This window comes from Corvus hawaiiensis, chromosome 2 (assembly GCF_020740725.1).
Source record: "Corvus hawaiiensis isolate bCorHaw1 chromosome 2, bCorHaw1.pri.cur, whole genome shotgun sequence".
NCBI lineage: Eukaryota > Metazoa > Chordata > Aves > Passeriformes > Corvidae > Corvus > Corvus hawaiiensis.
The window spans coordinates 25549215-25574266 of NC_063214.1; the positions used below are offsets into that span (position 1 = coordinate 25549215).

General features: G+C 40.8%; 2 protein-coding genes across 7 annotated transcripts in view; both read right to left on the reverse strand.

Moving 5' to 3' along the window:
* MAB21L3 (mab-21 like 3) overlaps positions 1-21262 on the reverse strand; it is a 41925-nt gene extending 20663 nt beyond the window's left edge. For 2 of the 4 annotated variants that reach the window (XM_048293925.1, XM_048293922.1), the window contains exons 1-2: positions 21175-21262; positions 3596-3779 (exon numbers count right to left, since the gene is read on the reverse strand). In XM_048293925.1, coding sequence (XP_048149882.1) covers positions 3596-3643 — 48 coding nt within the window. In that variant the 5' untranslated portion in view covers positions 3644-3779; positions 21175-21262. Of the gene's footprint in view, positions 1-3595; positions 5313-21174 lie in introns of those variants that run through there. The other 2 variants (XM_048293924.1, XM_048293923.1) reach the window with 2 other exon arrangements.
* The window catches only part of SLC22A15 (solute carrier family 22 member 15), a 45387-nt gene continuing 27571 nt past the window's right edge, over positions 7237-25052 (reverse strand). The window contains exons 11-13 of one of the 3 annotated variants that reach the window (XM_048293918.1): positions 24482-24670; positions 21422-21504; positions 7237-7355 (exon numbers count right to left, since the gene is read on the reverse strand). In XM_048293918.1, coding sequence (XP_048149875.1) covers positions 7328-7355; positions 21422-21504; positions 24482-24670 — 300 coding nt within the window. In that variant the 3' untranslated portion in view covers positions 7237-7327. Of the gene's footprint in view, positions 7356-12424; positions 21505-24481; positions 24671-25052 lie in introns of those variants that run through there. The other 2 variants (XM_048293919.1, XM_048293920.1) reach the window with 2 other exon arrangements.

Genomic DNA, 25052 nt, shown 5'->3' on the forward strand with positions numbered 1-25052 from the left:
AATCAGAAACAGAGATCATCACATGGCTAAAGTGAATGATAAAGCATAATTGCCACAGTCAAACATAATTGTTACAGTCTTTTGTTATTATCGAAGACCAAAAGGAAGCAAAAGCATAATTTAAAAATTCCGTACTGTGAAGGTGGTGAGTCACTGGCACAGGTTGCCCAGAGAAGCTGTGGATGCCCCATTCCTGGAAGAGTTCAAGGCCAGGCTGGATGGGGCTTGGTCTCGTGGAAGGTGTCACTGTCCACAGCAGGGAGATTGCACTATATGATCTTTAAAGGTGCCTTCCAACTCAAACCAGCCTATGACTTTCTAAAATTCCTATGTCCTGTTTACTCAGCATCTTCTTCAGCATCTAAACAACTCTCTTTTCTCTTAAAAAATATCATTGACAAGAACTTCTTTATAAGTCCTTCTGGACACCTTTATTATGTCAAATGTTCAACCATCAGCCAAAAACACTCAAGTGTGTTGAAATGTGTCCCCAGGCCCTGGCAGGGACAAATAGATTCACTTCTTCACAACAAGGGACCATTCAATTGACTAAAGTGGACTAGTGCTTGCCTCACATCCATTAACCAATGAACAGCAATTGCCTAATACTGAACATGAAGATCAGCAGAGTTTGAATACCTGCCTCCCTCAGACAACAAAGTTAACAGTACTTTTACTAAGGCTGAATAACTTTTGGAAGTGGGAAATACATCAGATTAGCAGCACCACATTCCCTTCACTGAGCTCTCATCCACCCTTGACATCTTGTTTTTTGGCTATCTTAACACCACATAGTCCTTTATGTTTATGTAATACCCTTTAATTTCCCTGGTAAATCACCCTCCTCCTCATTCCAGTTCATCCTTTTCTCTAAGAACAGTTTTAGCTAGCTTACATGTACTTAAAATAAAAAATAAATTAGCACTGAAAGATTTTAGCCCATATTCATTTTCACCTCCTCAGCTTTCATTTACGGCACTTCTCCATCTGTATCTATAGCTATTTTCTCCACCTTATTTTTGTTCATCCAGAACAACTCCTTAGAACAGTCTAATAAGCTTGTCTTGCTCAACAAGATACCTAATGGTTTCTCCAGCAAGCGAATGGTGAGTGGCAGAGAAAGTTGTCCATCTCTAAGAGCTTTTAGACAAAAAAAAAGACTTTTTTTTACTGAAAAGTGTAGAAAGTATACAATCTCACAGTAGGTCATCTCAAATGGAGACCTACAGTGCCCTCTGTATGCACTGCTCATGCTCTGCTCTCTCTAAGGAGCACCTGCTGGAAACATTTTTTGGTACCTCCGGTATCCTGGGAGAGGCCATCCAATCCAGCCTGGCCTCATTTAATTCTGCCTTCCTCACCTATTGGCTAGGCTACAGCAGTCGTCATGAATTCTTTATAAGAGTACACACTCAAAAAACCAATTGAGGGAGTACCACTAATTAAAAAAAAAAAATGCCCTATGGTATATTACCGTGTCTCTCAGCCGTAGGGAGGAGAAGATCCAGCAGGCAGGAATTGAGCAGCAAGATTGATTTATTTAATTATTTTACAAACTCTTTTATAGACTTTTTTCTTCATAGTCTAATTGGACAAAGGATCAGCCACCCCTTGGGGTGATTGGCTAAAATCCTAAAACATCCATTGTCAAAATGTTTTTCTACTATACCATAAACAAGACTTTTCAAGGCTGCAGGTGTTTGGTTGTTTACATAACTCTGCTACCTCTTCTGTGAGAGAGAAAAGTCTCTCATGGGCTTAGAAAATAGCAAGAAAATCCTTGCTAGCAGCATTTTTGTATCCACATACCACTAAACACCTCTTTCGATGTAAACTCCTCATCACTGGAGCAGGGATAGAAGAACAACGGGCATGTGATTGACAGAGGGTGCTCACTATAATTAGCTAACCATAATTAGCTCCCTAATCATGCTGTTGGAAAATACAACCTTCCTACAGAAGGGAGGGCAAAAAATCAGAAAACAGATCATAATTCTGAAGAGCCAAGACATTTATCTCAGATGCCTCTAGCACCAGCACAGACACAGTGGGAGAAGAGACATCATAAGGTCTTTGCTGGACAGTCACTTCTATGATTTACTGGCATTCCCCTTAACAGGTCTTAACTTGGAGAATCAAGCCAAAACAAATGCACAAACCCTGAACAACAAAGTAAACTAAGGTTTTATTAAGGAGGAAAGAAGTAGGATTGGGATTTATTAGGAACTGTTAAGAATATTTGGGTTTTCTCTTATTTACCCAGCCACATCCGCTCCATATGCATTTGAATTTTTCCTTTGATGAGTGGCTTAAGGATGAAATCTCTGGTATTATAGAGATTCATTGCACCAAGTGATTGACCTATTTCCAAAAACAGGCAGCATTTGACAAGCTGAACTGCTTGAAGGTTAGGCAGCCTCACTTGGACAAGAGACTCAGGAGCAGGCAGAAACTAGGAATCCATCAGAGCTGGAGAGCTGCTAGAAAACAGCCTTTCAGTATAACCTAAAATATTGGCAACTATGAGCCTCACTTAACTACACTCTGCTTCTGTTCCTTGTACTTATGGCTGTCATATGAGCATCTTCCTGTGCATGGCTTCCCTCTGTTCCCTCCTTTGTAGCTCTGCTTTTTAAATCTTCAGAGAAGCATTCGCTGTTATAGCTCACTGAACATATTCTCATGGAATAATTTTCCTGTGCACAACACTGCACGGCTGAAGAAGGTGTATTTCTGTGAGAACTTTCATACTTGTCACCAAAACATTTCCATAGAGAAAACAAACCTTTCTGACCAGCCCCTTCATTGTACTAGAATATGTAATCCTTTATGTAAAGCCTTAAACTTTTCCATTTTGAAACTATTTGTCACTTTGGTATCTTGCATTTTGTTGGGGAAAGCAGACTATAAAACAGGATTTAGCTAAGTACTGCCATGAAACATGTCAGCGTTAAAAAAATGTTATGGCTCACTTAGAGGTTTTATTAAACAGTATTGTTTCACAGAGGATTTTATTCTGTTTTATTTCATTTCATAATGGGGGAAAAATTGAGTGCTGGAGTATCTCATAAAAGAGAAAATGTGATTCCAGTTTGCATGTGCTAATGAGACATGTTATTTTAATCACGGTATATAGAGGAGTATCCTAAGCTGAGGTGACAGACTGATGACTGAATTCTAACAATATCTGTCTGTCTTTGCAGTTCCTACATGAATCTTTCTTAGAGGCAATGCCTGGTGTTGGTCTTGCTTCGGTCAAGCCAAGACCACCAAACAGGGAGAGAGGCAAGGACCTTTCCTTAGATTTAAACGCTGGCAATTACAGCTAGTCTCACATCTGAAATTCCAGATCAGGAACAAAAATTCAGGACACCAAGAAGAAGAGGACAAGCACCTTGAAAAATTAGGCTACCAGCTGATTAGATTTTGCAACGGAAACCTAGAAATCTCATTAGAAATACAGTTCTCATGAAACTTCACCCAATCTTGTCTCAAAAAGGAAGACAGCAGGCGAGCAACTAACTGTCAAATTTGGCACCCTTCAGAATCAACACCTAGTGTGGGAGACAGAAAATCTGGTCAGATAAAGTCTTACCTTGCTCTGGATGTAGATTTCTACATCTTCATCTGTGAATGGTTTCATGGCAAGATGGTCTTTGCTGCTCTTTAAAGTGTGAATTCACTCTTCACTTGTTCACCTGCCTCTGGAAGTAGAGGAACACTCAGAGAAAGCTGCTCAGAACCTTCTTGCCCTGTGAAGCTCAGGTCACCTAATACCTCTGTGGATGAATAAGAGGAGAGAGAAGCAAGGAAGTATGTCTATTTTTAATAATTTTCTTCTTGCGGTCTGAGCTACAATGGTGACATCCAGCTGCTTTGGAAAACTAGCTCCAAATATTATTCTCCAAGTTCAATTGTTATTATTCATCTTATTACTTTAAAATGGTGGATCTTGCATGCAGGCGTACACAAAAATATCCCAGCTACTGCTCTGTCTCAGGGCAGATCTGAAAGTGCTTTTCAGATTGCAGTGCAGGTTCAGTACACTCATGCACAGCATTATTACTCTGCATGCATGCCACTGGTATGTTCCTGCCTCACTAGACCTTCACTACACCCTTCCTTAAACGCTCTCAGTTATCCCTTGCTGACTTTAATCCACTCTCTTTCCATCTGAAAATGCATGGGTATTTTTACATTCAGATCATTTGCTGGGGTTGCAGTCTGCAGCCCCTGCTCCCCTCTCCTCCCCTCCTCTCCTTATATGTCCTCTCTCTCTCCGGCTGTATTGACAGTAAATATTGTGCAGCCTGTCCCCTCCCGTAGCTTGCTTCACTTTCTTTACAGTAAACAGACAGAAAGCTGCCTCTCGTTTTCTGCCAGCAGCTCAGCTAACAACCCCATATGGATGATTCAGAGGCAAAAACAATTGATCAGGCTTCATTGATCCAGTGAGGCTTGGTGGTGTTTAGAAGGAAGGGTACATCAGCACATGGAAGGGAGTGACAGAGTATAGAGATGAGATCCCATGCTGCTAAGCATTCCTTATTAAGGAAGGCACACTCCACTTCTGAGTAAAATCAGTTTCCCCCTTGAAAATGAACTTTCACATCCCTTGACTGATTTATTGCCTCTGCAGCAGCTGGCAAAAGACAGCACTTGGGTGGGCACTAGATGCTACCTCAGGACAGGCACTGCTGTTGCTAGTTATCCTTCCTGATGTCCTTCATTAACAAATACTAAGTACATTAATTTAAGTAATTAATTGGAGCACCAATACCTGCAGGACATCTGCTTCCCCAGCACCTACTAAGCAAACCTTTCTCTGCCAGACATCTGCCATTGTCTTTTTGCTGAGGGACTTGAGGACTCCTTCACAAAGACATGCTGGCATTCACTTCCCAAACCAGCTTCCATGAGAGTTGGGCACTAAAAAGATTTTCTTGGTTCCCCAGTGTTTAGAGACCCATACCACATTCTTGCCCACTTCAAGACTTACAGGCTGTCTTTCCCCTGAGAGGCCAGCAGTTTATGTGAGCTCTACTAGGGAAGCCAGATAAAAGGCAGGGTCTGAAAGAAGTCGAGTGGAACAATAGGTTGAGAAGGACTTATTAGGAGCAGGTTGGATGGGATCATACCCAAGCAGGGCGTACAAAGGAAGAGAATTAAGCCTTTTAAATGGTCAGATTCCATTAAAAGCATGCCCCTAAAACATTAACTCCCTTGTGCCCCCTCAGACAGCCAGTTGCACAGACAGCAGACAACTTCCCTAACGCTCTTGACACCACCACACATTACTTTAATACCCAGAACATCTCTTGCACTTGTAAGGTCTCTCCTCACGACAGCTGTCCAGAGACATGGTACTGGCAGAGAAATGAAGTAGTTTTGGTCATTTTTCTTTTATATAATAACATACCTTATGTTCATAATACTTATTATTATAATCCATCATTTCCATCCTGTAAGTAGCACATATTACACTACTTATAGGATGGGAAGAGTGCTATTTGGCTGACAGAAAATACTACAACTGATAAAGGCCCTTATACCACCAGCAAAATACAGATTAGAGTGGTAAGGGAGGCAGCAGCCAGTCATGACCTCACTGAGGAAAACAGACATCACAAGAACTTGCGTTTGTCACATGAGGACCAGATAGCACAGAACACAGCAGAAAAGTAGCAGCAGATGGCCATGTGTGAGGAGGGAATATTACTTGGGAAAAACCTGCATCAGAGGGAAAGAGAAAAGACAAAGGAGAGTGCAGAAATCCAAACATCTGCATAGATAAAAGAGGACGTAGACACACAGTGGAAAGAATCCAGGCTTCTCCAGTGAGGCCTACTGAGCTGATGTAGTGTTACTGCAGTGAAACCTCCATCAGATTGGTCCCTCTCAGGAACCTTCTATCATGACAGTGCTTGTATAAAGTAAGACTAAGATGGAGAAGACCTGAGATGGATCCAATCTCTAAAGGCTGATAAACACAATTTCCTGAGAAAACATTTCCTCTGAGCCTACAACAACTTAATTCCCCGGGCACACCAGCAAGAGGGAGTGAAGAATGGCTATTTCTTCCCCACTCTAAGAAGCACAGAAGTAAAGAAGGAGGGTGTCAAGAGGATGAAGCCAGGCTCTTCTCAGTGGTTTCAAGCAACAGGACAAGAGACAATGGGTAGAAACTGATGCACAGGAAGTGCCACCTGAATAAGAAAGAACTTAAATGCAGGAGTGACCGAGCAGGGGAACAGGTTGCCCAGAGAGGTTGTGGAGTCCCCCTCACTGGGAATATTCCAGAACTGTCTGGATGCAATCTGTGCAATGTGCTCTAGGAGGACCCTGCTTGAGCAGGGAGGTTGGAAAGATGACCCAACTGTGGTGTCTTGCAACCTGACCCATTGTTTTGTGAAAAGCTCAAAACAGCTTCATGGAGACAAAAAACACTCAGCCGAAGCCATGCAACCATGTGAAGACAAAACCACAAAAGGTCTCTTCAGTTCTAGTTAGCTCACAATCCATCAGATATCATGGATGTGAGCACTGTTGAGAGCTTTTGAACTTTGCTGATTTGGCAAATTAAACTCTAAAGTATACTTGTTTCTAAGGAAATTCCCATCCACACTGAGAATGCCTGTCTTTTAGACACCTCTGAATCCCTTTCTTTTCTATTGATTGTTAGAAGTGCCTTAAGCCCCCACTGGAGTCTGGGCATATTTCTGAGAGACAGTTTCTCCAGGCAGTTCTTGCTGAAGCACTGCAACCTTCCCTCCCTCTTTGGTGGTGTCCCTGAGGAGGTTTTCAGCATCAGTTACGTAATTAGCCAACCACAGACATCCAAATTCTGCTTGATTAGCATCCATTGATTTATCTGGTTTCTCTCAAGCATTTTCAAGCCACACTAATACTTCGGTCTTCTCAAGTCACAGTTCCCTGCCTGCTGATCTGCATAAGGTCATCGGAAATGATTCAGCTATATTACATCCCCCCGTTAATATTATTTCAGTTCCCACTTCATAGTACCTTGTAACAGAGTTCACATCATGGCTGATTTCCTTTGTACCTGCAGATACATTTACTCATCTTTGAAGAGAATTTAGAAATTTCCTAGTATCTGCAAAAACTCTGAATCTGTGATATATCATTTTCATTCATGCTGTTGGCAATATGCAGGACTGAATATGATTGTGGATCTGTGAAACCCTTGTAAAAGTATTCTGTGAATACATGCCTTGAATGGTATTAGATTGGCTCTTATATCTTCTGAAGATGCCAATTACTGATGCTTTCCATGCTTGCTTGGCTTTCCTTTCTTCACTCTTCAGTTTCACAGATATGACAAAGACATTGCAAACCTACAATCAAAAGTAATCTGAACTGTGAACTGCACAACAATAAAGAAATCACCAACATCTTGTAAGTAAGAGCAGTAGTATTAACTGCACAGGATTGTCCAATATTGTGCCTTTTTCTGTTGGGCAACTATTTAGAAAAACTATTCATACGGAACAGTGAGCAAGTATTAAAAAGCCCCTACTAAATCACACAAATGAGTCAGTCCAATGTACCACTCGTGACTCACCGATGATCTGCAGTGGCAACAAATAAGCCCTGTTGAAAATGCTGCCTTCCAGATGAAATACAACTCTGAATTTCTAGTTGCTAATGATGACCCATCTCTTCTTGCTCTAATTACCAGAGGCATTAAGTCTGTTGCATTAGCTGAAGCATGTACTTGGGTCAAGACAGACTACTAAACCAAATGATCCCAACAGATTTAATAATCTCTGACAGTTCTCTTGCCTTCTTAAACTGCTGTCCCATTTCTCCCCATTAGTGGATTAAGTGACTGTACAAAATGAGTAATTGTAGCTTGAATCCCCTACAACATTTATGTGTGACAGTCGTTAGTACTGTTCAGCCTCCATTCAGACGATAGTAGCATAACATAATCAGGCTTTTTGGGGGCAAAAGTTCTGGGAATTTATTTGGGTTTTTTTCCACTTTGTCTTTTAATAAGTTGATATGAGCAAAGGGGATACTTCAACGATAAAAGCCTGCGATGGACTAAAGGGAAAAGAAAGTGCTGCTAATTCACTGTGACAGCATCAAAATCACATATGGGTGCCAAATTGAAATGCTTCTCCACTCATTCCCTCCTGTTACCAATCAATACCTGGCAGGCTCAAAAATGCTCCGAATGCCTATGCTGCTCGTTCTCACTGCCACACATTCTCACATTAGCCTTGGGCCTGCACTTCATATCAAGCAAGTTAAAGGTTTATATCCTTTCCAAACTAAGCACAGCATTGGATCAGGTCCAGTGGTTTATAAAACCTGATATCCTTTTTTCATTCGTGGTCATACCAGACGTGTCAGAAAAAGGCAGATAGCTTTTGCTAGAAGTGAGTTCTCTTAACCTGGGAAGAGATTTGAAACCCAGAATTATTTACAAACTGAACCTTTTCATGCTGCAGTGTAGTATTTCCAAAGAAATTGATCACTCCAGGATCGCTGTCTGAGGATACGGGAAATTCTGAAAAATGCTGAGATTATAATGCTGCTACCCACCACTGACCAGCCTCAACTAGGAAATTTGTAAGAATCCAGTCCATTTTGTAGCTGCTGTTAAACATCAAGCCACTGGGCAGCAAACATAAATCATACAGCAGTGCTTCTAGTATTGCCAAGATCACTGAGACTCAGTCTGGTGATGTGTTCAGGGTCTGGAAATTTCCAAGTTTAAAATGGATAGCTCAGAGGATGGCAGGAGAGGCAGGAAGCTGGGAGCCCTGGCTGCATCAGCTCTGAGGCTTCCAGGAGAGTCTACTGAGATGTCGGGCAGGGAAATTGGCATTTTGAGTTCTGAATCCATGTACTGTCCTCTGAAAGTTGACTGAAATAGTCTAAGTTCAGTGCATCATAATTTAAACATAAAATATTCTACTAGCCCATTTCCAGGCATTTCTAAGGATATTTTTCCTCTCCATGTTTTATCCATCACTAAACTACAACTACTGTTCTACTGTTTCAATCAGGATGTCCAACCATCTTGAAAACCTACCTGCAGCCAACATCCACAAAAACAGGAGCCTTCCAGCACTTTTATTTATATGCCTAGGTAAACAGCCAGCATGCCAGAAAGGAAATACTCAATACCACCGATCTAAACACATGGTTAGAAAAACAGCATCTGGAAAAAATGTGTTTGGCAGTGCACAGTGCAACCGGGAAAACTTTTAGCAGTGGAAGTCTTTTCAGGTGAGAAAAAGCTGCCTCATTTTTGATCTCAGCATAGGTTTGCTGGTTATTTTCAGGTGTCAAGAAAAGGATTTTAAATCTAGAGGCACAGTAACTTTGGGACAGACAGACCAAGCCCAAGATTTAAAAGAGCCAGACCAAGAAGCATGCTTGCAACGATGTTCTGTCAACATGAATGGCTGAATGAGACTGGATGACTGCATTTCCAGGAGCTGGTATTTTTTTTTCATGACTGCTCTCCAGAGCACAATGTTAGCTCGTATTATTTTTATACTTTGCTGTTATGTCCAAATTGACCCGATTCAGAACTTACTGCTTGAGTCTATGGCAGTTTGAAGCAAATTGAGTAAATTACCAGTGCTAAGTGAGAATAGTCACTCCAATACAAACTCACTTGGGATAGAGAAGACTCAGACTGGCATTCCTGTTTATGTGCTTCATCCAGTCACTGACTAATAAAAATGTGCAAGAATTTACTGGAGCCAGAGCTTGAAACTAGGTCTCATCTATCACAGGCCAATAACAGTTACACACCCATAAGATCTATTGCTTTCTCTTGATCAGAATACAACTATTGCAGAACAAACAGGTCGGTGTCAGCAAGCAAACTGAGAAGGGTCTCCACACCCAAGAAAGCCTGGTCCCCAGGAGCTATTTCAGAGTGCTGGAAGAAATACTGGTGTGGGAGGAGAGTGAGATTAAAAAAAACAAAGCTAAACCAAACAAACCCAACAAACAAAACAACAAAATACCCCCAACAACAAAGCAAACATTCCCATCCCCTCCCACCCAAAACAAAAACCCACAAAAAGCCCCCAACAGAGTGAAGACAGCTGACAACCACACTCTGTCTGAACCACTCTAAAAGCAGATGTGTCTTTGTATGATCTTGGTTAGCAGTATGGTCAATCTACTATAAAAGCTGTCTGACCTATAGCTTGCTACCCTATACACAAAGGTCAGAGATACCAAACTTCCTAGGTGATCCTTAGGATATGCCAACTTGGACACTGTTGTGTCCTGGGGCTACCATGGCATGGTGGAGAGGATGGAAAGGAGAAGCTGAAGAAGCAATCAGGATAAAGGAATATTTTGCCAATGTACCTGTAGAAGTGTCTCAAGAAAAGCAGGAGAAGGCCCAGACACCTGCATGCTCTGTGTGGGAAGAAGGGAGGGGAGGACAGTCACTGAGACTCAGCAATGCATGGGCCCAGAGGGAAACAATCGCCATGAGGGAACAATTACTATACAATAAGAGCACCAGCAGAAGTGAGAAAAAATTTGCTTTTTATTAATTGCATGATGTATGTACCACAAAGCAGAGCAAGATAATCAGCACACTAGTGAGAACAAGCCTTGACTGAGAAAGAATCTCTACAGAGGCTTCAGTCAAGTCTTTTCACAGAATTTCTAAGCAGATCAGATAATGACCGGCATAGCTACACACTCCAGCTTCAGTCACTGGAAAATGAGCTAACAGCCTCCAGTCCAAGCTGTGTCTGGCTAATATATATGCTATTCTTTTATTCTGTAACTTCTGAAATTTGTCATCTATGGAGAATTATAAGGTAGAATTGGGTTGTGAGCTGTAAAACCTGCCTACAGAGGCACATGGCAGAACAAAAGAGCACATGGTGGCACAGAGAGGCTTGTCGCCACCGGACCCTGGGGGAGGAGGTGTCACACAGCAGACCCTTACAGAGAGGAGCCAGAGGCTGACAGGCGGGTGAACAGCGAGTGACCACCCCATAGAAAGATATTTAGGAAGTGTGTTGCTGATGTGGCAACACGAGATAGGGCACGCCACATAAGGAAATACGGTGCCTTAGAAAAGTGTGTGAAACCAACTCACTCGTTTGAGCAAACGATTGAGATTCCCTGCCAGTGTGTGCCCATCATTCAATCGCCGACAGTCATCCTCAAGAGGAGGCAGCAGGAGAAAGAAAGAAGAATGCAATTTCATTCTTAAGCGAACACTTCCTCCTCCATCTCAGACCCATAAAACTATACAGCTTCAAGCTAATTCCCATAATCAGCTGCCCAGCCCTTTCCAGTTTATTGGCTGTTTTGTGCAGTCAAAACCAAACTGCCAAAGGGAGAGGGTCAATCGTTTGTGCTGCATCTGCTCCAGGCAGTGACAGGCCACGGGATAGATGTTCAGGGCCAGAACTAGTTAAATGCAGATTAAGGGCACTGAAAACAGGAGTGGCGGAGGAGAAACAATAGTGGACTAAAACCACTGGGAACATGCAGAACAAGTCGTTTGGCCAGGCTAGTGCATGAAGGAGCAAGCCATCTCTCTGCTCCTTGGGTTTTTTCTGAAGGGAGGGAAATGGGCAGATGTGCTGCAAATGGAAAATGAGGTGAATAATGCTACCAGTTGTCTGGTAGGAGAGGGGCAGTTTGGGTCAGGAGGGAAGAACAGCATTCATGGGAACAGAGAATTATTCAGTTTCTTCTACCAGGGACTCCATGAACTGCTCTCAAACAAAGCAAAGGCTGCCAGAGAAAACAATCAAATGGCAGTTTAAAACAGACCACTGATCCCTATTTCCCACAGTGACTTTTCCCAGATTCTGACAATGTTTTCTTTGCCACTGGACAGGGGACAGGAAACGCAGTCAATCTATTTATCACCTGATTGCCACGTAATGAAGACAAATGTTCAAATTCCGCCATTCCCCGACAAGATGTTTTGGCAGGAGCACTGAGGACAGGGACTATGGCCTTGTACATTTGCATCCCATTTTAAAGAAGTGGTGTTTAAGTGACAACTAGCGCTTGTGGGAACTCCCCCAGTACATGTTAGTAACACCACCACAGACATTTTGCTATGCTAAACCCCCCAAAGTGTTTCCAGTCTCTCAACATCAATCAGCACAACTGAAGCCAGTAGTAAATTGATTCTCACATTCCACTGGTGCCAGTTTTTGTTAGAAATGACTTGTGATAGATATGGTGGAATATATTGATTAGTACTGACAGTCCCAGTTTCCCAGGCGCTTTGTAGCACTGCCTTTCCAAAATGACCTGCTTTCCACCTTGTCAATTTTCTTCTGCAGAGTCCATTATAAATATCTATTCTATTCTGAGAGCTTCATGCCCCTCCAGACAACAAAACAAAAGGGTCAGGCAAGTAAAAAAATCAGTACAATAAGATAGGTTTGGAGTGTTGCAAAATAAGTTGTTTTTATTGAGACATTTTGTGTCAGGGGAAGAAAAGGCACAAAATAAGTTACAAAGACATTGGATGAACTGTACGAGTCAGAGGCAGTATCAGAGCTGTTACAAATCACCTAAAAGTTGGCTTACTAACATAGGTCAGCCTCTACAAAATTCCTAAAAGAAAAGATGTATTTAAAATTATCAAAGTAATTCAGAAATTAAAAGAGAATGCAAAGACCACCAATATTAACTTTTGACTAAATTCACCTGGGCTTACCCACCATCACCCTCTCTTGATAGACAGAGATCACTGGAAAATATTTAGTATTACAGAATTATTTTAAAAACTCATTAACATATTGTAAATTAAAAACCTGGTATTTACTTTTGTGCCTCCGGTGAAGTACAATACATACAGGTAAGGCAGTATGCATACGAAATACATTAAGAAAACAGAATAGATAAGTGCAATTATTTTGAATATTTCAACATTTGTTATGGCCCCTCACCTATGGCAAAGAACATCTTAAAAAGATAGATCCAACAGCTGTTCACAGAACATATGATTATATCACCATAAAAGGTCTACTGTGGAAAAGCTTATGCTGTCTTCAGTTGTGACTTCTCAGATGAAGTATTCTACCAACAGAGTTTTCAGCAGTACAGCTCTGAGTTAACAGTAACACACCAATACAGTTAAAGAAGAGAAAGTACTTCTGAAATATATCAGTCCTCATTTTAACATGGGAAGGGTCATAACACTCAGTATTCCATTAATCCAAATTAAATATTCAACAATACACACATCAACTATATACAAACTTCATTTTTGAACTGAATCTGCTCCCCCTGCCCCCGCCACCAATTTCCTGTTACTCAGCTCTCAAGTGGCAAGGACTTTAGATTGTTAGATCAAATTAAATGGGAGTAAAAAAACAATGCAAAGTCTACAGGATATAGAGACTATACAAAGATTTGTTTTCATTATGATGAAGGGTGGAGCAGTAAAAAAGTGAGTTACTCCTTTGGCTGGTCCTCTGGTCAAGAGGAGGTCCAAGTTCTGTCTTCTGAAATTAGCAAGGATGTAAATGCAAACAGACACAGAACTTGGCTGTAAATGTCTGATTATATCCTTAGGAGTTTCAGTTACTTGACCTAAGACAACAGCAACACAGAAAGGCAATACAGTACCAACCACCACTCTCAAACTGTCAGCCCAAGCTAAGGACTTGATTTGCAAGAAAACCCTGTAGAGCAGTGTACGAGCACAGCTGTCAGGGCCTTGGCAGTGAGGGGGCTGCAGGGTGTCTTGTAAGGGAAGATGCCAGGGACTGCCTGTGCTGGTCCCAGACAGCTCAGCAGCAGCCAGCATAGGAATCACAAAATGGCTGAGGATGGAAGGGACCTCTGGAGGTCACCGGGTCCAACCTCCCTGCTCAAGCAGAACCAACTACTAAAGCAGACTGCTTAGGACCATGTCCAGATGACTCCTGAGTATCTGCACAAATGGAGACTCCACAACCTCTCCAGCCAACCTGTGCCAGTGCTCCATCTCCCTGACATTAAAAAAGTGCTTCCTTACGTTCAGATGGATCCTCCTGTGTTTCACATAGTGCCCACTGCCTCTTGGGCCCAGTGAGCACTAACCCACTGCACTCCAACACTGCCAGAGGAGCAGCTGGCACTTTGACAAAAGCATGTTTAAGACAGGGCTGTAAATGCCAAGAAAAAGAGATTACAGTGCTGCAACACGAAGAGGAAAAAAGGATAAGCCCACGCCAGCACAAGAGAAACTGAGAGACAGCTGAGCAGGAGAAACACCAAAGGAAAATCATAGCCTGAGCAGAGGCCGAGAGCAGACTCAAAAGGAGCTACAACTCTAAAGGGACTGTGCCTGGTGCTGAAACCCACAAGAGAGCAGCGGAACAAGAAATGAAGAGCAGCAAATAAACAGAAGCACAACAGACTGATCCCAGTCTCCTGTGCTGCCTGTTGCCTTGCTGAAGGGATTGAGCATGACAAGCAGTCAAGGAATTTGAGGATGGCATGGGGAGAGAGAAGGAAGACCAGTGTCTGGAGAAAAGCAGCAGTGTTTTTCTTAAGTGTTTTAATTATTTTTAATTCAAATACCAAAGCAGAAACTAAAAACTCGAATTGGCAATAAATTAAATTGATTAAAGCCCCCCAGTTCAAAACTTACTGCCCCTGAAAAGTCATGTCCTCAACTGACATTAGTAAAAAATTAAGGGCTTTCTGGCCCTTTTAGAGGCAAACAGTATATACAGAAAAGCCATGTTCTAACCGTGTAATTATTATGCTCCTTGAAAGTCATAAGTCTTTTAACTAAATTTAAAAGGCCTTTGAGAAAAACTTTAAAGAGAAGGATGACTTGAGGACTTTAAGCCATGGATTCCCACACAAATAAAAAAGGAAATATTTTGTAGTTTCCCAAAAATCAATAAAATACAAAAGTGACAAAAAAAGCTCAACATAAAGAGGTAGCTTAAAAAAATCAAACTATTATTTGACTCAGGAGGCAAAGGTAGTGCAAAAAAAGTATCCATATGAAAAATATACTTCCCTTTCCCACATTACTCAAATTTTAACAAGAACAAAATAAAACTTGGTTTGGATTTTGAGGAGTGAAAGGGATCAAATATTAGAAACCAGTATTTTAGAGGCATACTTGAAATCACAGCATGCACAGCTCTCATCACAAATCACCTAGCAGTTGTTTGTTCTGTAACAGTTTTCATCAGTATCTGCAAAACTGATTTTTCCTACAAACTAACATCAGAAATGCCTGTCTCCCAATCAGGTTTCCATAATTTAAAAACATTTTGTTTCAAAACAGATGTACCAGATCTCTCTCCCAGGATATGTTTAAGTAAATACAACTTTCAATAATGGCAAAGGTTTTCTTACTGCCATACTTTCTGCCTGGTTCCTGACAAGGTAGGTATAATATGAGCACCTCAGATCTGTTGGTGGGAAGCAGTAACAGCATGATAAAGACAGATTTCCTCTAGAAACCTTTAGTAAATGAGGGTGGGCAAGTACTTGAACATACTCCAACCTACAATCTTGCTAGACATGAGAATACCCTGACACCCCATGGTCCCCCTTCATTCTGTACACACAGTAGAGAATGGTTTAAAAGAAATAATCTTTCTTCTGGGGGTAATCAGCCCTTGCTGCACAAAGTTTTATCCACCTGCTTTTTTACTGACAAATATGCAGGCATGACAAGGCTGACTTGCAGTCAATATTAGTTGTAATCGGGATTTAAAATTTATACATTATTATTTACAAATGCCTCAGAGTGTGCATTTTATAAAAATATGCTAGATTCCATGAAGCTGCAGGCAAGCTGTTTACTAACAATGTTAATTTTTAAGATTGATGAATGGACAAACAAATTCCAGTGTGTAGTTTTTAACCAGGTTTTATCAGTCTTTAACTAAACTTTGACATTTGCAACTCAGAATCAAACAGGCTCGGCAGATTTCCCTGTAATAGCTCCATGGTATAAATTCTGAACGTCCTACAAAATGAACACTTTAATCCTTCATTTAATTTCTTTGGTTTCTCAGAAACAAAAGCTACTTAAGTGAACTGAGCAATGAAAGACAAGCAAACAAAGGTAACTCTCTGTCCCTATAGTTTCAGGGATGCTTGTAAATACCAGTTCTGGCAGGCTGCATGGAAGAATTCTAAATGAAGGAAGCTAGAACTAGTTTTGGGCTATTGCTTTCCAGCAAAAACTGTCTTTGGCACTTAAATAATCCAATTCTATGATGCTACTTTACACATAGTCCCATATAAAATTTACTGAGGAAATTAAAGACTGTTTTTATAAAACAGGCACTTCAAATTAGAACAAAGAACCCCGTTCCCTATTAGGCACATATAGGAGCACTTTTCAGAATGACAGAAACAGAAAGTAGTACTAAAATTAAGATAAGAAAGTTCAGTAAATTCAGACTGTTGGGGTAAAAGTTTTACCCAGCTCCTCTAGCCTTAAATAACAGTAGCACCTGGAAAATCTGAAGGCTACAACAGACTAGACAAGGCATTAAAAATACACAGCATGGAAAAATTATGTATAAATTTGTTTGCCCTCCAATTCTACAGTTAGATCTGCCAGAGAGGTTTTCTTATGTAGGTGTCTTTCTTCCATGTAACAATCTCTCAGTAAGATAAAATGAATGAGACTCAAAATACAGCTATACCCTAAGTCTCCTGTTTGGTAAACAGCTGAATATAGACATTTCTGACACAGACACTGTGTCAGGCCAGACTAACTTCCACCATCAAATGACAGCACCGCTCTTGGGCTTTTCTGACATCTTTACTGCAAGGCTCACAGTTTGCAGTCACAGTTTCAGCTGGGTCAAAGAGCATGACCAGGGAAACTCTAACAGGGTGGGAAAAGGGATACACAGCTTCAGTTAAAACAAACTACTACTTAACAAATCTGCATTCCGTGATTATGCAGAAGACTCAGGAACAAGAGTTTTAGCTCAGATGTTTCTTTTAACACACTCCAGGAAAAATTCCTCACTTTCCCCTTTACCTCAGTACAAAAAACACATTCTGTTGCAAAGTGCTTTTATATGCTTAGCTGAAATACACTGGAAAATACATGGCTCAACTGCATTCCCCATGGTTCTGTAAATGATACCCTACTAACCTCAGTATGTCCACACAGTTTGGAAACCCTGGCATGGATTGCACACTGTGAGCTGATGAGCATGTGGATCCCATCCTTAAAGCCTTGACTGTAACTATGGTGGAAACAACCTACAACCTGCTCCACATTAATTAGGGGTGTCAGGAGGGGTGCGGGCATCTTCTCCACTCAGCATCCTGACCTGAACAGAGAGTGATCTCTGGCCCTCCTTTAACACAGAGCTTCTAAGTTTCTGGCATGTCAGGGGTCTCTGAGCAGCACTTTCCCAATTCCTATAGAGAAAGCACTAGCTTTGTTTTCAGGGGACGTTTAAAAAAATAAACTTGTCTAATCACTTGTATTGTATTCTCTTCAGCCTATCAAAAACAGCCAGGTAGTAAAATCCTTTTAGAAGGCTGAAGTATAATTTCACAAGAGGTTGCATGACAAACACATCAAATAATTCCAACATTCCTGTCCTAAAGGAAAGCTGGCAAATTAAGCCATAATGACCAGTTATACAACACTCTCCAAAAAATTATTCTGGTGCCATGCCATTTCATAAAGAAGCTGAGTCCAAAAGAAAACAGGCAGGCCACATTTTATATTGATCCAAAGAAACGTTTCATCACTAAAGAGGCAGTGCTGGACACAGCTGACATTAAAAAGGAAATTATGAAACTGATATGCCCAGTATGACCTCCTGGAACCAATACTAGCTCTGAAAGCAGAAGCTTAAAGTGAAGACAAGGAGCAAGAGGGCTATTTCTACCCACCAGCTGCTATTTTGTGTTTTCACTTACCCTTGCCCTAAAGTGTTTCAGCTGAATCCTCCACTGTTTTTTACTTCTTCCAGCTCATTCTCTTCCATGCTGCCTCACATGACCTGTCACTCTCCTTCACTCTTAGCTGTATTCACTCATCACTTGAGGTCCCCAGCTAGGTGAGGTATGTTTGGGATTCTGCTGAGACAGTATTAAGACCTGACTAATCAGCACCAAGGGAAAGGCTCTCTCCTCTCTAACATAATCCCACTAAGTGAGCTACCTGAAAAAAAAAAAAAAAAAAAAATCACAGCCAAAGGAATCCAGAGAAGAAATTCCATCTTGGGAAAAGGTATCTTAGTGCTTGCACAACACAAAAATAGCCAACAGTGCCAGCTACTCTAGCAAAAAACATGGGAGAAGATTATCATATTGCACTGAAGCATAGAAGGGCCTTGGGCCTCAGACTCTTAGCACTACAACATGTAGTAAACTGATGTATCCAGTGCTGTATCATCCTCTGCTTTCCAGGAGCTCCTCATGGCAAATTTACTACCCAGACACTGAAATTCAATTGAAGTCTGAGCCTGCTCAGACTTCAAAATCACAAGTTCTCTCCGACCTTCTGACTTGGGCTTTAAAGTACCATGGTTGTGAGACCCACAACAACAGGCACTGTTCAGTGAGGAACAGCTGCTCAGCAGTGGTGCTCCACCTAGACACAGGAAATGCACACGGGCTACAGAACACTGTGTTGCACCTCTCACCAGTGAATGCTATACAGAGCATGACTATCTCAATATTGTAAAGCATTACATATTATGGGTAAGGAAAAAAGTGATCCTGCAGGTTTCTGTACCAGAAGGCCAGCTCATATTAAAAATGAACGGCCTCAGAAAAGAAACTTAATGCGCCTAATGGATGTGAACTTCAGAACACAAAGCTGGAGAGCAAAGTCTGATGCTACATTGCTGAGCTCCTCCTGCAGGGATTCTCTCCTCTAAGCTTTCTGATGTAACTGATACAGGAAAGTAACAATGGAAGATGTAATATTCCTTTTTAAATATTCACTTTAAAATTCCAATGGTGAAAACATGGGACAGATTCAAGGTTAAAAAAAGAGCAGCAATTCCTATGCAAAAAAATTGCTAATTTTGTCTTCACTCATTTTTTTGCAATTTTACATATGTATACCAATGATATAAAAGTACATGAGTGGAGAGGTAAATTTAATTTTAAACTGTAACAAAATCTAGCTCAGGTCCTGTAAAGAGTGATCTTCTCCACCTGAACCATTACAGGATCCTACTGCTAATGAAAATTATATTGAGGTGTCTTGTGGCATTACACAGGGTTGCCAGGAGTAGATAATGACAGTTCCTGACTTATACCACCCACCACCCAAGGAGGAACAGAGGCAAGAAACACCTAAAAACAACTGTTGGCTCTTGGCAACATGTTAATACTGCCAGGCTTGCTGCTGTTTGCCATCAGCAACAAAAAGTCATTTTCCCAGCTGTCCATAAATTAAAATGTGAATAAAAGATTTAAAAATATTTGAATAGATTCAACCTTTTCAACTACTGAGTACCTTATTTGGTGAAATTTTCTTATATACAAAAGGGCCAAGTAAGGCAGGAAGACCACCCAGTTGGGTTAAAAAGTGCCACACCTACAACAACTACTCAACATTCTGGGGCGGAAAAAAAAGTGAAGAGCATGGGTGAGAATTCTTCTAGTAAAGCTTGTAATACAGGCAAAAATCACAACAATATTGATACACTGTCCATAGGGACTGAAGTTCCCAACTTTCTTTAGTCAACACCTGGATCAAGTTCAGACCCAGTGGAAACCCTGCACGTGCAGACTCTGGGCTGCCCTCTGCACCAGCCAGGGTAGTTGCACTTGGCTCAGCATTACAGTTCCCAGTGAGCAAAGTTCAAGCAGCTAGCTGCAAACTTTAGGTGCTGTTTACTTGCACTTCCTTGCAGAGTAAAGGAACTTCCCAGTTTAACCAGGAAGTATTCAGCAGACAGCTTTTTGATTTTTTACACACCCTTTTTTAATTCTAAGATTTGCAAAAATGGCTAGTGAGCCTGAAAATATATTTGCTGCCATTGTGTGGCACTTTGCTAGGGACTCCAAGTAGGAAGACTAACAAACATTTTATGGAAACCAATCTTAACAAAGAGAAAGCCGCAGGTTAGAGGATGAAGATGACAATGTCCTCAAGAAAACTGAATCTTTGTAAAGCCTCATTTTTGTAGTTGGAATTTCAAATGTTCATGTTTCATATTTCATGATTCCATATCCCTTGAATGAAGCACGTACAGAAAGTTCAGTGGAAACAGGGAAGTGAAGTTGTTTTCCTTAACAAGGCCAAGTAACCAAGTGCTTGAGCAAGCACTAGTTAAAAAACATCAAATAACCAAAAAAGTCCAAAGAGATTTGCTTTCCTTTTAAATAAGAACCTATCTACACACAAGATTATTTAAAAATAAACACTAGCAGCTTCCTGACAATAATGCCCAAAATATAACAGCACCCCACAGTTCCTCTCACCACTTCAGAGTTAAGTCTTTTCCAGAAATAAAGACCCAGATAGGTCCAAAAAAGTGAGCTATACATTCTAACACACCACACACACGGTATGCGATAAATACCTCACCTTTGTCACACCCAGGAAATGATATCTGTCACGGAATTATTTCACTCCACAGAGAAGTTGCTGAGCTTCAGTATTTATGGCAAAAGTGAAGACAAGGTAAAACTAGGCAAAGCTATGAACAGCAGTGCTGAGATGTGGGGAACACGTGGCAAACATATGCACAAGACAGACCAAGAAAAAGCTTTCGTGTATGAAAAGAAAGAAAAAAGTGAGTAACATTCCTTACATTTTCAGGCTTTGTGGTTGATCTTTTGTGTAGTCCTTCCTCCCAGCCTTCCATTATCACTAAGTTAAAGCCCAGCTCATGACTAACCAGCTGCACCTGTAACTCTGCACAGGTGTGCACACAAAGAAACCTTATGTTCATAGCTGCCTCTCCTCTTACTGAATATGCAAAAGCCATTTTAACATACAATTTCGGCAATTTGTTCCCAGTGGAGTAGCACACAGCACTCTCTCTGACCACTTTCATCCTATGGAAAAATACAGTGGTTGTTTTCAAGTTTATCAATTTGTACTGGAACAAAATCCACCACGTTGAAAATAAAATACCAACATGTGCACTGATGATCTGTCCAAATCTGTCTAAGCCTAGGTTACTTCCTGGGCTTCTGAAATACATCATCCCACTCTTGCTGTCTCACCTGGCTTCAAATGCAGTCCATGCACTGTCATTCTGAACCACAAGATTTGGAATGGCTGCCTCGTATGGAGCGCATCAGTGACATCATCAGTCTGAACAGTACTCAAATCCCTCTCCTAATAAGGAAAAACACAGGCACTTGTCCAACTACATTCCCTGACAAGCAAGGTCCCCAGTACTTGTCATATAGCTGAACTGACTGGACAAGAAGAACCATAAAATAAGCCAGTGTTTCTTCTTTGCATTACTTGATCATATGAGTCTCTTCATCAGCATCATAGAACTCCTCATCTTCACTTCCACTCCCTGTAGAACTGTCTTTGTCTCCAGACTAGAAGCAAAAAGGAAGCCATTAGTTAGACTGAAGACTAAACTGTTAGACTAGACTAGACTGTTAGACTAAATCAATCTCAACATACATGAACCATTATACTTCTGTGGAATGCTGGTAGAGAAAAGTAAGAAAACACAGGTCAGACCACTGTATTAAAACTTTGTAAAAGACATTACATGAATTAAGATTTCTTTAAGTCCTTGGCTCTTCAAAGTATCTTTAAAAGAGAGGGGGGTTTAGTGGATGGACTTCCTCTGCTCCACCAGTACACCAGGGAATATATGCAGGAGAGACTGGCTAGAGTGGTTCTGAAGTGATAATCTACTAAACTTTCTTAAATTTATTCTAAGGTGCCTACTCTGTGGAGAGCTACTGGAAACACAGTAGCTCACACCACAGCTCAGAACATGCAGATTACTTGATGAGGTAAAAGCTTCTCCATCCAGAAATAATACTTTTCCCTGGGTAGCACAGACATTTTACTGTGCAAGTTTTAATAAAAGATCCCCCTGCAATACTAAGTGAAAGTGTTATGGAAAAGGGAAAAACCATTACCATGCTGTATTTTCAGACAGTGAAGTCCCTATTACAGGCATACCTACTGTGTCCTTTTCACAACACAATTTATACCACATACCCAAAAATAAAACCAGCTATTACAGCTAATTGATTTTTATTTGGCCAGTGAAGCATTTTTCCATGGAACTGGCACAAATGATTCCAGTTTAAAAAGATTATCCTGCTAGTATAAACTCCATCTAGTTTGATTATTTAGGATTTTTTCCCCAGTATGCTTGTATCTGTCGTAAGACTTCTGCCTGCCTAGTCATATGCTAAGAAGGTTGAGAGAGAAGGTGAAAAATAGAGAAATGGAAATAGTGTTCCTGACTGACAGTACCATGCAAGCAAAATCTGTAGCTTTAGATCTCTCTGCAGAGGAGCTTTGCTATAGCAGTGTGCGTTAACTGCAAAGGAATTTCAAGCAGTTTGAGCACTACGACCTGTCAGAAGATGTAAAGGGAACCATGTTAGGCTTTTTTCTAGACTTCTAAAACTATTTGAGGAAAGTCAGGCTATCACTGGATGCTGTCCAACTTGAATATCACATTCATGTATGTTAAAAGGAACAAAACCCTCCATTCTGGGCAATCAGAACACATGTTATCTTGAAAATGGTACAAAAGGACAATGGATTCCACAGGGGGAATTCAGGGTATGCCAAATAAATTCTAAATCTTTCTCACAACAGCTTAGTAAGACCTCTCACGGCCTTGTCAAATAGGGTTAATGTTTAACAGCTTTTTTATCAGCACTTTCTTTGTGAGCTTTAAAATAAATCCCTAATGTGTCACAGACATTCCAGATATAACTTCACTGAAGTTACAGGATTAGTTAAGGCCCGAACCAATGACTTTTTCATTTGGATTCAGTAATTTTAATCCATCTGGGCAAAATGTTTCTGAAGAACATTCAATTTTTTTTTCCTTTCGTGGGTCCTGTTCAGTTGGAATTTTTAAGAAGCCTAAAGAAGCACAAAGAAGATTTAAACCTGAGAAGACTGACTAACGTAAGTGAACCAATTTGTGGGAATACTAACAGACAATATTTGTCACCTCAAAGGGTAATAAAAATGTGACTTCCCATCTCTAAGTTGTAACACCTGCACTGCTTGCAAGAATTGCTTTTGTTGGTAAACCATCTGCACAATTAAGACGTAATAATCATGTCATTACCAAAATAACGGCTCACGTAAACGTGTATGGTGGATTTGTGTAGTCAGCAAGAATGTGGTGCCATAACACATTATCCAGTATGGTTGAAAATGTTTATAAAATACACATGTAAAGTAGCTAAAGTACAAAATTAATGGTTACAGGGCTGCCTCTTTCAACCTTTCTTCAAGGGTGCTGTCCTGTCAACAACTATTACAGCTAAACTTTGTAAACAAGGCAACATATTGAAATTTCTGATAGGAAGCAAATGTCCCCATTCCAGAAATATGTGATGGCTGTGAAAATAAGTATGACTACCTGTGAATCTCGTAGGGCTTGCCAAAAACTATTCAAATGAAAGTAAAAGGTGTTAAAAGGATCCTGTTTCATCTCAGCCTAATGGGGCAACTAACATTTTTTGTTATGAGTTTCCCTTCAAGTCTTCTGACTACTTATTCTATTTCTGTAAGTCCCTCGATACTTAAAAGTTTTGGGACCAGGATTTAAACTTTAAAACTTTACCCAAATTCAAACACCCCCCTTCCATCTCTCTAGCTACTTCTTTCTAATCCCACTTAATTCACAGAGGAACAACCATGTCAAAAAACCTCCACATGACTGGAAGATACAGACACCTGAAGAGGTGTCCAGGAGTTTAACAAAATAAAGCGATATGAAAAACACAATTCAAGGAAACTTCATTGAAAAACATCCTGCTTTTATTTATGCTTATACCTGGAAGTTTTGTAGTTCCAGTGTTTTCAATTCATCTCATTTCCCAGAGTCAATAGTGGGAGAGATCTCAGAGGCTAGGCTGGCTTTAACCCATTTAGAGCCTCTGCAGGACAGACCTGATAACTGGGGCAGCTCAGAAGCAGTGTGCTGCCTTTGAGAGCAGCCCTTCACGAACAGGCTTCTGGTTCTGTTAACATCTAAGGCTTCTCAAGCTTCTGTGTCCAGCTCTGGATGAAGCAAACTGCAGCAATCAGTCTTAGAGATTAGAGACACACAGACATCATTTTATCCTAAAGGGAAATGTTGTAAGCTTGTGGCCTTGAAGGGATGAATTAATCCAGCTATACTTCAGCCTGCGTTTCCAGAAAACATTTCAGACATGATGGTAGGGTTGCTACACCATCTTCTCCTTGGGGCCTATACTCCACAGGCCAAGAATCACTATCCTAATCTATTTAGAGTGGCAGATTCAAGCTGACAGCTGAAATAAACACAACAGAAAAGTACTAGGAAAAGAATTAGTATACCTGTGAGCCATCTAGGGCTTGTAATGACATGGCTTCATCACCCAGCCTCCAGTATGAGCACACTTGCAGGTCTGATATAGTTTCTAGCAAAGGGCTGTTTAAGGTCTCTGGCAACAATAAGCTTAAGAGCCCAGACAACAGACCAGTTGCTCCAAACACAATGTAAGGCAGAGACCACTGTACAGATTTCTGGAAAAAATAACAGAGTTAGGTTGAGATTGGTTCCTTGTAGTTCATATTGCATATTAAAGGAGCTAGCCTTTACAACCATTCCATCTGGCAGTGTTTGTGTTCCTGTTTAGTACAAAAGTCACCAATCCTTCTGCTGTGGGCTTTTTTGGTTGGTTGGTTGGTTGGGCTTTTTACCAGTATTGTCAATTGTATCTTGTCAATACTATTACAACTCCACAGATTTTGTCATGAACTTTAAAAGAAATACCTGCTAAATTTGAGCTCAATTCTTGCCTCTAACATACGTACTTTTTAACAAATGCAACATCCCTTTGTAGAAAGGAATAGATATCACAGGAACACAGGCATGCTGCGTGGAAATCTCTTGAGGTCATCTAGG